At 52.8% G+C, this 17,114-nt stretch overlaps 1 protein-coding gene across 1 annotated transcript in view; it reads left to right on the top strand.

Moving 5' to 3' along the window:
- The window catches only part of PRKX (protein kinase cAMP-dependent X-linked catalytic subunit), an 81,277-nt gene that overhangs the window by 36,721 nt on the left and 27,442 nt on the right, over nt 1–17,114 (top strand). The window contains exon 3 of the mRNA XM_066356232.1: nt 9,470–9,733. Within this exon, the coding sequence (XP_066212329.1) occupies nt 9,470–9,733 (264 nt within the window). The remainder of the gene's footprint in view (nt 1–9,469; nt 9,734–17,114) is intronic.

Genomic DNA, 17,114 nt, shown 5'->3' with positions numbered 1-17,114 from the left:
GTTAGAGAGCACTGCCAAAGGCCGGTGGATGGATGGATGGATGGATGGAGGGACGACTGGAAGGGAGGAAGGAAGGAAGGAAGGAAGGGAGGGAGGGAGGGAGGGAGGAAGAAAGAAAAGAGAAGGAGGAAGGAAGAAAGAAAGGAAAGAAGGAAGGAAAGGAGGAAGGAAAGAAGGGAGGGAGAGAGGGAGGGAGGGAGGAAGGGAGGAAGAAGGGAAGGAAGGAAGGAAAGAAGGAAGGAAATGAAGGAGGGAGGAAGGAAAGAAGGAAGGAAGGAAGAAAGGAAGGAAAGAAATGAGGGAGGGAAGGAGGAAAGAAGGAAGGAAATGAAGGAGGGATGGAAGGAGGGAAGGAGGAGGGAGGGAGGGAGGGAGGAAGAAAGGAAATGAAGGAAGGAGGAAGGAAGAAAGGAAGGAAAGAAGGAAATGAGGGAGGGATGGAAGGAGGAAGAAAGGAAGGGAAGGAGGGAGGGAGGAAGGAGGGAAGGAAGGAAGAAAGGAAGGAGGGAGGGAGGGAGGATATGGTGCATGGATGATAGATGGAGGGATGCTAGATGGATAATGGATAGATGAATGGATAAATGGGTGGGTGGATGGATGGATACGTAATAGATATATTAATAGGTAGGTAGCTGATAGATAATAAATGAATGATAGAACTGTTGACTGAGTGAGATGGAAGAGACAGAGACAGAGGGAGATGTCTCTTACTCCGAGGCAGGCTTCTCAGCTTGAGGGCTGTTGCCGTGTGAAGGTGGGTGACCCTCCGATGCGGGGCTCCCCGTGTCGGGTGTGACGACCTAAGGTGTCCCCCGGCATTGCCAGGCGTCCATCCGTGTTGGGACAGAGCCAGCGCAGGGGACAATGCCTACTGCAGACGGCCCCACAGAGACGGGGGTTCCCATGACTCCATCACGATGCCTCCCCGGGGAGGGGGACACACACACACTAACAGGATTCGTTCAATAAATTTCTCCTGGACACCGGGGAGGGGAAGATCGTGAAGTCTGCCACCCCCAGGGCGCATTCTTCTCAGGACGGTCGAAAGGACACTTTGTAGGTCCCCTTTCGAGGACCTCACGCCTCCGTCCAGAGCGGGCGTGCCCCGTGGACCCTGTCAAGTTCAAGGGGGTTTGTTCTTCAAGTTCACCTGCCTGGGTCTCCGTCTGCACGGACGGGTCCCCGGGCCACCGTCTCCGTGTTGTTTTTGCAAGAGTCCTCGTCCTCTCTCCGTGTGAGCTGCTGTCAAAGAAATGCCCCTTCTTTGTCATCTGAAACGATGACGTGACTGTCCGGTGGTTCGCCCGTATTTCAGAACCCATCACTTTTTCAGGGCCGCGTACTATTCCGTGGTTCCTTTTTCAGGGCTGCATACTATTCCGTGGTCTCCTTTTCAGACCCCCACACTCTTCTGTGGCCCCCTTTTCAGAGCTGCATACTATTCCACAACCCCCTTTTCAGGGTTGCACGCTAAAACGGTGACATCACTGTCCGGCGGGCAAGGTGGCCGCGTATGAAAGGGGGGGGGTGTAAGCTGTAGCGGAAGCGTGCTCCCCAACAAGGCGGGCTTGGGACCCGGCGTGCAGAAGGAGGGTGTTGTCTCCCAGGTGGCCGGATCCTTCCAGCGGACAGGGGTTGCGGCGGTCATCGGTAGGTCCCCGGGGGTCTGGAGCATAGGGAGAAACCTTTGTCTTGCATGGACTCATCTCTGTCATCGATTGTGGTGGCGTTGGGGGAAAAGAACTTCGAAACGGGGGGGTGGGAGGGGGTCCATCCAGGGTTAGACTGCAGGTGGCGTGGTCATCACACAGGGTGAGCCGTGGGATGGAGGATACCAGGCTTCCATGTGAGTTCAGGTTGGGGGGCTGGGGGGGCAAGGCTGGAGGGGCGCCCCACCCTCCTCGCCTTCCACAGGTGCGCCTTTGGGGAGGCCACACCCAAGGACATGCACAGGAGAGAGTACAGGTCTCCGTTGTGGGTGTTTTGCCTGCAAAGGACCAGTGGGCAGAGAGCTCTCGGAACAAACGGAGCCACCGAGGTGCGGGGGACCCTTGGGGACAAGAGCAGAGAGAACCCAGGGAGAGAAGCCCGGAACACGTGTGCCAAGGTCACCTGGCCGGAGCGCCTGGTGAGCACGGAGGCACGTTCCGGAGTCTCAGGTGCCCGGGGGGGATGGGACAGAGGAGATAGGGTGACCGGGTGTGTCCTCTCCCTGGCAGACGGCCGGCCGTATCGCCACCGCCGCCGCCGCTGATGGAGAAATCGCAGCAGACGTGCATGCACGTGAGAAAATCCGTGCCCGCGGCCGCCCCTGACGTGAGTCAGTTCCAGCCCCTGAGGGCAGCACTGTGGCCCCAGCGGACTTTGCAGACACGCCTGGCGATCCGTCTTAAAGATAGTGACCCTTCCAGGAAGAGGGACCCTCTGAGCTAAGCTCCCCCTCCCCCCCCCCAGACAGAGAGGGCTGGGTGTGAAAAACTTGAGGTCCATTTGGGGGCGTGCATTCGGGGTCGTCGCAGACCACGCCCGTTTTTGTGCTGGTCCCAGAGTCAGAGGTTAATCCCTACGCCTCGGTGCCTTTTAAAATGGCAATGAATACTTTTTTTAACTTTTTTAAATTAATTTTTAGAGAGGAGAGAGAATGAGAGAGAGAGACAGAGAGAGAGAAGGGGGAAGAAGCAGGAAGCATCAACTCCCATATGTGCCTTGACCAGGCAAGCCCAGGGTTTCGAACCAGCGACCTCAGCATTTCCAGGTCGACGCTTTATCCACTGCGCCACCACAGGTCAGGCGAATATTTTTTTAATTGGAGTAAAAGGCTCATAATTTTCCTTCTTAACCATTTTTTTTAAACAATGTTTTTTTTATTATTATTATTGATTGATTTTCGAGAGAGGAGAAATGGGGTGGCAGACAGAGGGGTCAGGAGCAGGAAGCATAAAGTCACACACAGTAGTTGCTTTCTCTGTGTGCCTTGACCCGGCGAGCCTGGGGCTTTGAACCGGCAACCTCAGCCTTCCAGGTGGAGGCTCTATCCAGTGTGCCACCACCAATCGGGCCGTCTTAGCCGTTTTTAACTGTACAGCTTATTGGCACTGAGAATTCACGGTGTTGTGCAAACATCACCCTCCGCCGTCCGTTTCCAGAACCTTCCCATCGTCCCCAACTGAAATTCTGTCCCCATCACACACTAACTCCTCCACCCCGAAACCCCGGCCTCAGACACACGTGTGGGCCCTTTTTATTTCTACAAATGGCGTGACTCCATGGACTTCCTCTAAGTGGAATCAAATCACTCAGTGAGTGTCCTTTTGGTGACCGACGTATTTCGCGGGGCGTAACGTCCCCAAGGTTCTCCCGTGTTTCAGAATTCACCCCTTTTTCGCGGCTGCATACTATTCCGTGGTTCCTTTTTCAGGGCTGCATACTGTTTCGTCGTCTCTTTTTAAGGGCTGCATACTCTTCCATGATCTCTTTTTCAGACCCACACGCTCTTTCTGTGGTCCCCTTTTCAGGGCTGCATACTATTCCGCAGTCTGGTTTCCAGGATTTGTGTGCTACTTTTGCAGTCTCTTTTTCAGGGTCGCATACTATTCCACAGTCTCTTTTTCAGGGCTGCATACTATTCCGTGGTTCCTTTTTCAGTGCTGCATACTATTCTGTAGCCTGAACCTCTGTCCCCATTACACGCTAACTCCGAAACCCCGAAACCCCGGCCTCAGACACATGCATGGGCCCTTTTTTATTTCTACAAATGGCGTGACTGCTCGGACTTCCTCCAAGTGGAATCACACAGTGCGTGTGCTTTTTGGTGACTGACGTATTTCACGGAGCGAAATGTCCCCAAGGTTCGCCCGTGTTTCAGAATCCACCCCTTTTTCAGGGCTGCATACTCTTCCATGATCTCTTTATCAGACCCACATGCTCTTCTGTGGTCCCCTTTTCAGGGCTGCATACTATTCCGTAGTCCCTGTCCCAGGATTGCGTACTATTTTTGCAGTCTCTTTTTCAGGGCTGCATACTATTCCATGGTTCCTTTTACAGGGCTGCATACTCCTCCATGATCTCTTTTTCAGACCCACACGCTCTTCTGTGGTCCCCCTTTCAGGGCTGCACACTATTCTGTAGTCTCTTTTCAGGGCTGCGTGCTATTTTGCAGTCTCTTTTTCAGAGTTGCATACTATTCCGTGGTTCCTTTTTCACGGCTGCATACTATTCTGTAGCCTGAACCTCTGTCCCCATTACAAGCTACCCCGAAACCCTGGCCTCAGACACACGTGTGGGCCCTTTTTATTTCTACAAATGGCGTGACTCCACGGACTTCCTCTAAGTGGAATCACACAGTGCATGTGCTTTTTGGTGACCGACGTATTTAGTGGAGCGTAACGTCCCCAAGGTTCGCCCGTGTTTCAGAATCCACCCCTTTTTCAGGGCTATACTATTCCGTGGCTCCTTTTTCAGGGCTGCAGACTATTTCATCGTCTCTTTTTCAGGGCTGCATACTCTTCCATGGTCTCCTTTTCAGACCCACACACTCTTCTGTGGTCCCCCTTTCAGGGCTGCACACTATTCCGTAATCCCCTTTTCCAGGATTGCACACTTTTTTTTCAGTCTCTTTTCAGGGCTGCATACTATTCCATAGCCCCCTTTTCATGGTTGCATGCTATTCTGTAGTCCCTTTTCCAAGATTGCATGCTATTTTGTAGTTCCTTTTTCAGGGCTGCATACTATGCCGTGGTTCCTTTTACAGGGCTGCATACTATTTCATCTTCTCTTTTTAAGGGCTGCATACTCTTCCATGGTCTCCTTTTCGGACCCCCACACTCTTCTGTGGTCCTCTTTTCAGGGCTGCATACTATTCCGTAGTCCCTTTTCCAGGGCTGCATACTATTCCGTACTCTCCTTCAGGACTGCATACTGTTTCATAGTCTCTTTTTCAGGGCTGCATACTCTTCCATGGTCTCCTTTTCGGACCCCCACACTCTTCTGTGGTCCTCTTTTCAGGGCCGCACACTATTCCGCAGTCCCTTTTGAGGGCTGCATACTATTCTGTAGTCTCTTTTCAGGGCTGCATACTATTCCGTAGACCCTTTTCCAGGGCTGCGTGCTATTTTGCAGTCTCTTTCAGGGTTGCATACTATTCCATAGTCTCTTTTCAGAGCTGCAAGCTATTCCGCAGTCCCTTTTCAGGGCTGCATACTATTTTGTCTTCTCTTTTTCAGGGCTGCATACTCTTCCATAGTCTCCTTTTCAGACCCATACATTCTTCTGTGGTCCCCTTTTCAGGGCTGCATACTATTTTGCCGTCTCTTTTTCAGGGCTGCACACTATTCCGTAGCCCCTTTTCAGGGTTGCATGCTATTCCGTAGTCTCTTTTCAGGGCTGCATACTATTCTGTAGTTCCTTTCCCCGAACTGCATACTATTTTGCAGACTCTTTTTCAGGGCTGCATACTATTCCGTAGTCCCTTTTCAGGGTTGCATACTATTCCGTAGTCTCTTTTCAGGGCAGCATACTATTCTGTAGTTCCTTTCCCCGGACTGCACACTATTTTGTAGTCTTTTTCAGGGTTGCATACTATTCTGTAGTTCCTTTCCCTGGACTGCACACTATTCGCGGTCTCTTTTTCAGGGCTGCATACTATTCCATATTTTGGACGGACCTTGTTTTCTTTCCCTATTTATCGATGGATAGAGACAGTTGGGTTCTTTCCACTTTTTTTTTTTTTTTTTTTTGTGGCCGTTGTGAGTCCTGCCTCTCTGAACGTGGGTGTGGAAATAATCCGAGTCCGGGTGCTCAGCTGCTCTGGCACGCGTTTTGAACATCCGAGTCTGTGGCCTGTTTGTGCGGGGCGCGCAGGCCTTCTCTCCCATTTCTCTCCTCCTTTCTCGGCTTGTCTCATTCACTCCCTCCTCCCTCTCTCTTCGTCGGGTGACTCCGCGTCCCACGGTGCGGAACTTTCTCTGGACTGCGTGTGCGGCCAGCTGCGCTCACGTGTCCTTGGAGAGAAGCTGACCATGCCAGGTCGAGGTTCAGAGGACCGGAGAGTGGACGCTGGTGTCGGGGTGCACACGCCCCAAGGGTCACGCTGTCAGCCCAGCATTAATGCCTCATCTCCCTTGAGGTTCCAGAGCCCCAAGTGACATTCCTGCGGCTGCCTCGGTCTTGGCTTCTGTGTTCCGTCCACCCCTGGTCCGTTCTGCTCAGAGAACGTCCCTGGTGGCTCTTCTGGGTCCCTGTGTCCCTGAATCCTCTCAGAAACGGGCTCCGTGTTTCCAAACCTCCCATCTCTCCGCGTCCCCTGCGTCCCTGATGGGCAAACACTCCGTCTCCATCCTCATTTCTCTTCCTGCCCCCAAGATTTCTGACGAACGCACAGGACTGGCCGTTTTCCCCCCTCTCTTTGTCTGTCCAACGCTCGCTTTATTTTTATTATTACTATTTCTTTTCTCCTCCTTGAGCCCTCACTCACAGCGGCCTCTCCTTCCGTTAACTGAGCTCATCGGCGCCTTGGAAAGGCGAGATGCTTCTCTCCAGCGCTCCCGGGCAATTCTCCCGCCCGTAATGGCTTAGAAGCCTCTCACGATGGGCTGTTTAATGGGCTCCATCGGCCGGGAGGTGTTTGGCAGCCGGCCGGCTCATTTACTGTAAATTTCCAGCCATCAGGACGACAGGCCGACTGAACTGGGCGTGGTCCCTGAAAGTGTCCCCCACTGGGTATATGCTCGGGCCGGGGGTGCCAAAGCAAATGTCATAAAAGACAGAGGTTTATATGTCCTCCAGTTCTGGGGACTGGAGTCTGAGACCCAGGTGCGGGCAGGGCTGGGTTCCCCCTGAGGTCCCTCTGTGTGTGTCTGTGTCTCCTCCCCGGGTCCTCACACGGCCGTCCCTCTGTGTGTGTCTCTGTCTCCTCCCCGGGTCCTCACATGGCCGTCCCTCTGTGTGTGTCTGTGTCTCCTCCCTGGGTCCTCACATGGCCGTCCCTCTGTGTGTGTCTGTGTCTCCTCTCCGGGTCCTCACACGGCCGTCCCTCTGTGTGTGTCTGTGTCTCCTCCCCGGGTCCTCACACGGCCGTCCCTCTGTGTGTGTCTGCGTCTCCTCCCCGGGTCCTCACACGGCCGTCCCTCTGTGTGTGTCTGCGTCTCCTCCCCGGGTCCTCACACGGCCGTCCCTCTGTGTGTGTCTGCGTCTCCTCCCCGGGTCCTCACACGGCCGTCTTTCTGTGTGTGTCTGTGTCTCCTCCCCGGGTCCTCACATGGCCGTCCCTCTGTGTGTGTCTGTGTCTCCTCCCTGGGTCCCCGCACGCCCGTCCCTCTGTGTGTGTCTGTGTCACCTCCCCGGGTCCTCACACGGCCGTCCCTCTGTGTGTGTCTGTGTCTCCTCCCCGGGTCCTCACACGGCCGTCCCTCTGTGTGTGTGTCTGTGTCTCCTCCCCGGGTCCTCACACGGCCGTCCCTCTGTGTGTGTCTGTGTCTCCTCCCCGGGTCCTCACACGGCCGTCCTTCTGTGTGTGTCTGTCTCCTCCCTGGGTCCTCACACGGCCGTCCCTCTGTGTGTGTCTGTGTCTCCTCCCCGGGTCCTCACACAGCCGTCCCTCTGTGTGTGTGTCTGTGTCTCCTCCCCTCCCCGGGTCCTCACACGGCCGTCCCTCTGTGTGTGTGTCTGTGTCTCCTCCCCGGGTCCTCACACAGCCGTCCCTCTGTGTGTGTGTCTGTGTCTCCTCCCCGGGTCCTCACACGGCCGTCCCTCTGTATGTGTCTGTGTCTCCTCCCCGGGTCCTCACACGGCCGTCCCTCTGTGTGTGTCCGTGTCTCCTCCCCGGGTCTTCACACGGCCGTCCCTCTGTGTGTGTCTGTGTCTTCACCTCCTCTTCTTATAGAGACCCCAGTCCTGTGGGGTCAGGACCCTCCTTAGTGACCTCACTGTAACTGAATCCCCTCTTTATAGATGCGTCTCTGAACACAGCGCCGCTCTGAGGTCCCCGGCGTTAGGGTTAAAATCCATGGGTTTATGAACCGAATTCAGCCCCTCGCAAGCCGTCGGGGTTCATGATCAAAACACGCCTTTATTGTCCGTTCTCAAAGCTTCCTACCTGGAGCAAGGATGCCCGCGTCTTAGCGTGTGTCTATCTATACACGGTACATCACTGCCAACACTGCCAGGTTTTCAAATGCGGCTGCGACATCTGTCCAAGCGAATCGTAACATGGAGAAATGAGACCGATCTCAGCATCCGCCTCCTGTGTGTGCACAGCCTCACACCTACTGAAAGTGCGCCTGCTGCTAATGTGCATTCCTGCCCACCTCTGAGCGCCTGTGCCCAGCTGTGCCTCAGTGTGCACCCTGCCCACCTCCGAGCATCCATGCCCACCTGTGCCTTAGTGTGCACCCTGCCCACCTCCGAGCATCCATGCCCACCTGTGCCTTAGTGTGCACCCTGCCCACCTCCGAGCATCCATGCCCACCTGTGCCTTAGTGTGCACCCTGCCCACCTCCGAGCATCCATGCCCACCTGTGCCTTAGTGTGCACCCTGCCCAGCTCCGAGCATCCATGCCCACCTGTGCCTTAGTGTGCACCCTGCCCACCTCCGAGCATCCATGCCCACCTGTGCCTTAGTGTGCACCCTGCCCACCTCCGAGCATCCATGCCCACCTGTGCCTTAGTGTGCACCCTGCCCACCTCCGAGCATCCATGCCCACCTGTGCCTTAGTGTGCACCCTGCCCACCTCCGAGCATCCATGCCCACCTGTGCCTTAGTGTGCACCCTGCCCAGCTCCGAGCATCCATGCCCACCTGTGCCTTAGTGTGCACCCTGCCCACCTCCGAGCATCCATGCCCACCTGTGCCTTAGTGTCCACCCTGCCCACCTCTGAGCATCCATGCCCACCTGTGCCTTAGTGTGCACCCTGCCCACCTCCGAGCATCCATGCCCACCTGTGCCTCAGTGTCCACCCTGCCCACCTCTGAGCATCCATGCCCACCTGTGCCTTAGTGTGCACCCTGCCCACCTCTGAGCATCCATGCCCACCTGTGCCTTAGTGTGCACCCTGCCCAGCTCCGAGCATCCATGCCCACCTGTGCCTTAGTGTGCACCCTGCCCAGCTCTGAGCATCCATGCCCACCTGTGCCTTAGTGTGCACCCTGCCCAGCTCCGAGCGCCCACGCCCACCTGTGCCTTAGTGTGCACCCTGCCCACACCTGAGCGGCCGTGCCCACCTGTGCCTCTGTATGCATCCTGCCCAGCTCTGAGCATCCATGCCCACCTGTGTCTTAGTGTGCACCCTGCCCACCCCTGAGCACCCGTGCCCACCTGTGCCTTAGTGTTTCTCCTGCCCACCTCCAAGCACCTGTGCCCACCTGTGCCTTAGTGTGCACCCTACCCAGCTCCGAGCACCCACGCCCACCTGTGCCTCAGTGTGCACCCTGCCCACCCCTGAGCGCCCGCGCCCCCCCTTGTGCCCATGCCCAGGTTCTGGACCTGCCACGACGACCACTTCCTCTACATGCTGATGGAGTTCGTGCCGGGCGGGGAGCTGTTCAGCTACCTGCGGAACCGCGGCCGCTTCTCCAGCAGCGCGGGGCTGTTCTACGCGGCCGAGATCGTGTGCGCCCTCGAGTACCTGCACTCCCGGGAGATCGTCTACCGCGACCTGAAGCCCGAGAACATCCTCCTGGACCGGGACGGCCACATCAAGCTCACCGACTTCGGCTTCGCCAAGAAGCTGGTGGACAAGTGAGTGACCGGGTCCCCCCCCATGTACCTCACCCCCAGCCCTACCCCCTGACCACCTACGCTCTGTGTCTGCAAGTCTTTCCTGCTCCGTCTAAGATTTTCCACCGATAACTGAGACCACGGGGCATTGGACTTTGTCTGATTTCTCTCACTTAGCACACTGCCTTCTGGGGCCACCCACGTGGTCTCAACTCACAGAATTTCTGATGCTCCCACAACATGTACAATACGTATGCCATATAGCCGGGGTCCCCAAACTTTTTACACAGGGGGCCAGTTCACTGTCCCTCAGACCGTTGGAGGGCCGGACTATTAAAAAAACTATGAGCAAATCCCTGTGCACACTGCACAGATCTTATTTTAAAGTAAAAAAACAAAACAAAACCGGAGCAAATACAATATTTAAAATAAAGAACAAGTCAATTTAAATCAACAAACTGACCAGTATTTCAATGGGAACTATGCTCCTCTCACTGACCACCAATGAAGGAGGTGCCCCTTCCGGAAGTGCGGCGGGGGCCGGATAAACGGCCTCAGGGGGCCGCATGCGGCCCGCGGGCCGTAGTTTGGGGACCCCTGCCATATCGTACCCCTCTTTTATTACTGTTATTATTATGATGATGCACTCATCTATCCATGGATAACCAGATTGCTTCTGTGTTTGGGCTCCTGTGAGTAATTCTGCAGGTGAACATGAGGGGGGGAGGGTGCGGATAACTCTTTGAAATCCTGTTTTCTTTTCCGTCGGACGCATCCTCGGACTTGGGATCGCCGGGTCCTGTGACAGCTCTGTATCTGATTTTCTATTATTAGTTTTTGTTGTTGTTGTATTTTTCTGAAGCTGGAAACGGGGAGAGACAGTCAGACAGACTCTTGCATGCGCCCGACCAGGATCCACCCGGCACGCCCACCAGGAGTGAAGCTCTGCCCACCAGGGGGCGATGCTCTGCCCCTCAGGGGCGTCGCTCTGCCATGACCAGAGCCGCTCTAGCGCCTGGGGCAGAGGCCAAGGAGCCATCCCCAGCGCTCGGGCCATCTTTGCTCCAATGGAGCCTCGGCTGCGGGAGGGGAAGAGAGAGACAGAGAGGAGGGAGAGGGGGAGGGGTGGAGAAGCAGATGGGTGCTTCTTCTGTGTGCCCTGGCTGGGAATCGAACCCGGGACTTCTACACGCCAGGCCGACGCTCTACCGCTGAGCCAACTGGCCAGGGCTGTATCTGATTTTCTGAGGAATCTCCGTCCTGTTTTCCACAGCGGCTGCAGCAGTCTGCATTCCCAGCAGCAGTGCGGGCGGGTTCCCCCCTCTCCCCACACCCCCGCCCCGGGCTCATGCCGTTTCTTGTGTTTTTGCCGAGAGCCGTCCCGACAGGTGTCAGGCGATGGATCTCAAGTTAGATCTTCTTCTTCTTTTATTTTAATTGAAGTCACACGGGCACAGACTCTGTGAAGACAGGGGGCATTCTCTCCGCCTTTCGTCTGCGACAGACTTTTCAACCCTCAGGTCTCCGCAGCGAGGTTCCCTGGCCCATCTCTGGGATGGCTTCCCAAATGGTGCCATGTGGTCTTCTGGTCCTTTCTCAATTAGTGCGTGTGGCTTACACGTAAATATTTTTATCTTTTTTTTTTTTTTTTTTTGGATTTTTCTGAAATTGGAAACGGGGAGGCAGTCAGACAGACTCCTGCATATGCCCGACCAGGATCCACCCGGCACGCCCACCAGGGGGCGATGCTCTGTCCATCTGGGGTGTTGCTCTGTTGCAACCAGAGCCATCCTAGCGCCTGAGGCAGAGGCCAAGGAGCCATCCTCAGCGCCCGGGCTAACTTTGCTCCAATGGAGCCTCGGCTGCGGGAGGGGAAGAGAGAGACAGAGAGGAAGGAGAGGGGGAGGGGTGGAGAAGCAGATGGATGCTTCTTCTGTGTGCCCTGGCCAGGAATCGAACCCGGGACTTCTGCACTCAGAGCTGAATTTTTTAACTCACCACCTTCTACAAGAACGGAATACTTATGTAAAGATAGCGAGGCCATCTATATGTAATTTTCTTTCTTTTTTTAATTGTCTTTGGCTTTTTATTTCTTATAACAACAAAACACAAGAAAGGTCCACTGGGTGCATAAAGAGAAGACCAGTTTCAGTGTTTTCTCGGGCAGATAAATGTCCGCTAACGCGCTTTACCCAAATACCCATTTGCGTTTCTGATTAATTCTGAAACGGTAACGTAGATTCAACTCCCGTCTACGTTGGAGTTGAAGCTTAATTTTTCCAAAAACGGAATCAGGTGGACAACCGTTTTCACCGCTACCAGTGAGCACCGCAGGCAGGGGCGGCGTTATTGAGAATAACCGTCTAAAATAAAAGCCTTTACCTCGTTCAAGATAAAATACAACCTGGCTTCCTTTACCCGGATGATCCAGACTGTTTTATTCAACGGACAAAATAATAATAATAATAATGGTGATCACTGATGTGCATAATTATAACTGAGTGCCAGTTACCGTGGACATTTGATATTGGCTCCAGGTGCACGGCAGAAATCCTCAGCAAAATGGTAGCCAAGGGGGTGTAGCAATACACAGACAGACAAGACTTTGTGCCACGATCAAGCCGGGTTTATTCCTTGCATGCGAGGTGCTTTTAATACCGGAAGTTCAGTCAATGAACACTATGCACCCCATTCCCTAACCCAGGGGTAGTCAACCTTTTTATACCTAGAGCCCACTTCTGTATCTCTGTGAGTAGTAACATTTTCTCACCGCCCACCGGTTCCACAGTCATGATGATTTATAAAGTAGGGAAGTCATTTTACTTTATAGGATTTATTAAGCAGAGTGACAGCAAGTGAAAGCATAAAATAATTACTTACCAAGTACTTTATGTCGGATTTTTGCTACATTTGGCAGAATCAATCTTTATAAAACAACGTACTCTAGTTCAATCTATCTTTTTATTTATACTTTGGTTGCTCTGCTACCGCCCACCATGAAAGCTGGAACACCCACCAGTGGGTGGTAGGGACCAGGTTGACCACCACTAGGGTGCGGTAGGGACCGGGTTGACCACCACTAGGGGGCGGTAGGGACCAGGTTGACCACCACTAGGGGGCGGTAGGGACCGGGTTGACTACCACTAGGGGACGGTAGGGACCAGGTTGACCACCACTAGGGGGCGGTAGGGACCATGTTGACCACCACTAGGTGGCGGTAGGGACCAGGCTGATCACCACTAGGGGGCGGTAGAGACCAGGCTGACCACCACTAGGCGGTGGTAGAAACCAGGTTGACCACCACTAGGGGCGGTAGGGACCAAGCTGACCACCACTAGGGGGCGGTAGGGACCAGGCTGACCACCACTAGGGGGCAGTAGAGACCAGGTTGACCACCTCTGCCCTAAACAGAGGCGACGGAACACTCTCCCTACGTCAAGCCCCGTGCATTTAAGCCAGGGAGACCCCTAACATATAGCACTGGTGGGTGGCGGAGGGCAGGGGGGTTTCTCTTGGCATCTAAACCTTTGTTTTGAACGCAATCCCAGAGTATTTAGGTCAAAGGAATGAGAGAGACGCAAGCGTGTAAGGTTTAGGAGGTAAAACTTGCTTCTTATCAATGGTGACATTTTTCTCTCCTTCGTATTACTTCTTAGTTCGCTGGTTTCTTTTTTTTTTTTTTCATTTTGGGGTTATCTCGCTTTCCTTTCCACACTCGCTCTTCTTGTGGTTCCTGTCCCCTGATTAAAACATAAGCTTTTTCTTTCTCCTGTCCCAAGCGGCCCACCGAATATCCTGGTGCCGAATAGCGTGTCTTTAAAAATAGACGCACGCCCGGACGGAGCCAGAGACTCCTCCCCCCGGGGGGCGGGGCGCGGAGACTCCTCCCCCGGGGGGCGGGGCGCTGCATCCCCTCTGATGTCAGCCCAGCCCGCTGCCGGTGACAAGAACACGCATTCCTTAAATCGCCACCCCGATCAGTTTGAGTCCTGCACGTTCTGAAAATGTCTGCTTCTCCGGACCCTCATGGTGTTTGTGTTTTCGAGCGATCTGGTTTTATTTACAGCGTTAAAACAGACGCCGCCGCCGATGTGACCGACATGGTGTCTTTAATTCCACGTGGCTCACGCACGGTCGTTCTGACTGACACACAGTCCTCGGAAAAGTCTGGCCTTTGCACGAACTTCCACCACCGAGTTCTGGGAAGTCCTGTGGCCTTTTCATGTCCACAGGGCGTGTCCGTGAGGGGGATACAGTTTCATCAGAAACTCCTGGTTCCCTGACATGGACAGTTGCAAAGTCGATTGTCATGCGCAAGCCCTCCAAAAATCCTGAAACTTTCTTTTTAGGGAACTGGATCGAGTGTCACATTTAAATGTTTTTAAGGAATGAAATCAGATTAAAATCTCACGCCCTTGCCTACCCCGGCGGTGGCACAGTGGATAGAGTGTCGGACTGGGATGCGGAGGACCCAGGTTCGAGACCCCGAGGTCGCCAGCTTGAGCACGGGCTCATCTGGTTTGAGCAAAGCTCACCAGCTTGGACCCAAGGTCGCTGGCTCGAGCAAGGGGTTTACTCGGTCTGCTGTAGCCCCCTGGTCAAGGCACATATGAGAAAGCAATCAATGAACATCTAAGGTGTCACAACAAAAAATTGATGCTTCTCATCTTCCTCCGTTCCTGTCTGTCTGTCCCTGTCTGTCCCTCTCTCTCTGTCTCTGTCACACAAAAACAAAACAAAAGAAATCTCACCCCCTCAGTACATTTCAGGTGGTCAATAGCTGCATGTGGCCCGTGGTTCCCGTATCAGACGGTAGGGACACACCTTTTAACAAGGTGACTGTGTTCCTCACGTGCTAGAAACCTCCGGGTGGATGAGGAACCTTGATTTGGGGCCGTTTCACCCTAAATTACACATCTCTGGTGATTCGTAGAAAGGGGCCGTCCTTCAAACTCCTTTTCCCTTAGAGGATCCCATTGATTACATTTTTTAAAGACTAAAACAGATAAAAAGGAGGTGCTTTTCTGTAGTAGAGCGAGGACCTTATTGGTTGATTAATTTTGAATTCAACTTGGTTTGGAAACACCCGTGCTGCCCCCTACTGGCCGCCGGTGGTATAGGCTCTATACCCTGGGTTTATTTTTTAATTCATTTAATTGGGACGTCTGATTCCAGTGAAGAAAAATCTCTCGCCGATTCAATTGATGAGCAGCTGGGCGCACCATAGCCCTGTCCGATTAACCCATGATGTCCATTTGCGATTAAAGGAATGAACTCAGTATAGCAGCTAGCAACAAGGCATTAATGAACTTAACGAGCGAGTTGAATCTTTGGATCGAAGACCTCATTACTATCTTGATATGTTCCTTTCCCAAAGACAGAAGACTTTGTTTTCCTAGTCCTGGGTCCTGTTGCTTGCAAAGTTTTCTTTTTTAAATCTTTTCTTTTCTTTTTTTTTTCTTTACCTTTTCATGGGTTCCTCTTGGCCTGCCTAAAAAACTCTTCTGAGGTCCTCACCGACACATCGAAACAGCTTTCTTCTGGTCTCGACGATTTAGATAGCAGTCACGACTTCTGCATCTGAAAGTGGCCAGTAATTCACCAAAGACCCCAGGGGTCACCACAAAATAGATGGAAATAATAAAAAAATAGAAAGACTTCCCCTCAAATAATATTTTTGAGCATACAATGTAGAGAAGTGAGTTTCTCATAGATATCTATTTTTCATAAGGGTGTCAGGGTACAATATACCCTCCTAACCGGGCGAATTTATGTTTATCTGCACGGTGAGGAAGGGTGTATTGACCTGACACCATTAAGAACATAGTGGCTAGGGCTGGAAGGTGTGTGGTAGGTGACTGGTGTCTGTTGGACCCAGGATACCGCGCAGGTGGTGAGCATGGGCTGTTGTGGCCTTTGCATGCTCTGCTTTGCTCATCTGAGCAATGAGGAACATGCCTCCTGCTTCACGGAGCTGTTGCTGAGATTGGTGGAGCCTGCTCATTACAGAGTCCTGAGGACAGTTTCTGTCCCACGATTATCATCAAGAGAGACAGGAGGTGCCGATGACTTTATCATCTCTATCCTCACTGTCGTTTCTATTCTCGTTGTTGTTGTGATTATGATTGTCAGTGTCAATGTCATAGCACAGTCACCGTCAACAGTCACCACCATCACCTTCATCATAATAACCATCACATCACCATCACCATCATCATCACCAACATCATAACCATCACATCACCATCATCATTATTACCATCACCATCATCGCCATCGTCACCATCACCATCATCACCATCACCAACATCATAATAACCATCACATCACCATCACCATCATCACTATCATCACCACCATCACCACCATCATCACCATCATCGCTACCATCACTATCACCATCATCACCACCATCACCACCACCATCATGACCATCATTACCATCATCATCACCGTCACCATAATCATCATCATAATTATGACCACCATCACTATCATCATCACCACCATCACCATCATCCCCACCATCCCCACCACCATCATACCATCATCATCACCGTCACCATAATCATCATAATTATGATCACCATCACCATCATCACCACCATCAACATCATCACCACCATCCCCATCATCATCACCATCATCACCACCATCACCACCACCATCATCACCACCGTCACCATAATCATCATCATAATTATGACCACCATCACCATCATCATCACCACCATCACCATCATCACCACCATAACCATCATCATCACTACCATCACCATCATCACCATCATCATCATCACCACCATCACCACCATCATCACCATCATCGCTACCATCACTATCACCATCATCACCACCATCACCACCACCATCATGACCATCATTACCATCATCATCACCGTCACCATAATCATCATCATAATTATGACCACCATCACTGTCATCATCACCACCATCACCATCATCCCCACCATCCCCACCACCATCATTACCATCATCATCACCGTCACCATAATCATCATAATTATGATCACCATCATCACCACCATCATCATCATCACCACCATCCCCATCATCATCACCATCATCACCACCATCACCACCACCATCACCAACATCATAACCATCACATCACCATCATCATTATTACCATCACCATCATCGCCATCGTCACCATCACCATCGTCACCATCACCATCATCACCATCACCAACATCATAATAACCATCACATCACCATCACCATCATCACTATCATCACCACCATCATCACCATCATCACCACCATCACCACCACCATCATGACCATCATTACCATCATCATCACCGTCACCATAATCATCATCATAATTATGACCACCATCACTATCATCATCACCACCATCACCATCATCCCCACCATC

This window comes from Saccopteryx leptura, chromosome X (genome assembly GCF_036850995.1).
Source record: "Saccopteryx leptura isolate mSacLep1 chromosome X, mSacLep1_pri_phased_curated, whole genome shotgun sequence".
NCBI lineage: Eukaryota > Metazoa > Chordata > Mammalia > Chiroptera > Emballonuridae > Saccopteryx > Saccopteryx leptura.
Note: the sequence above shows the minus strand (reverse complement) of the source record. Positions and strands in the feature narration are given on the sequence as shown.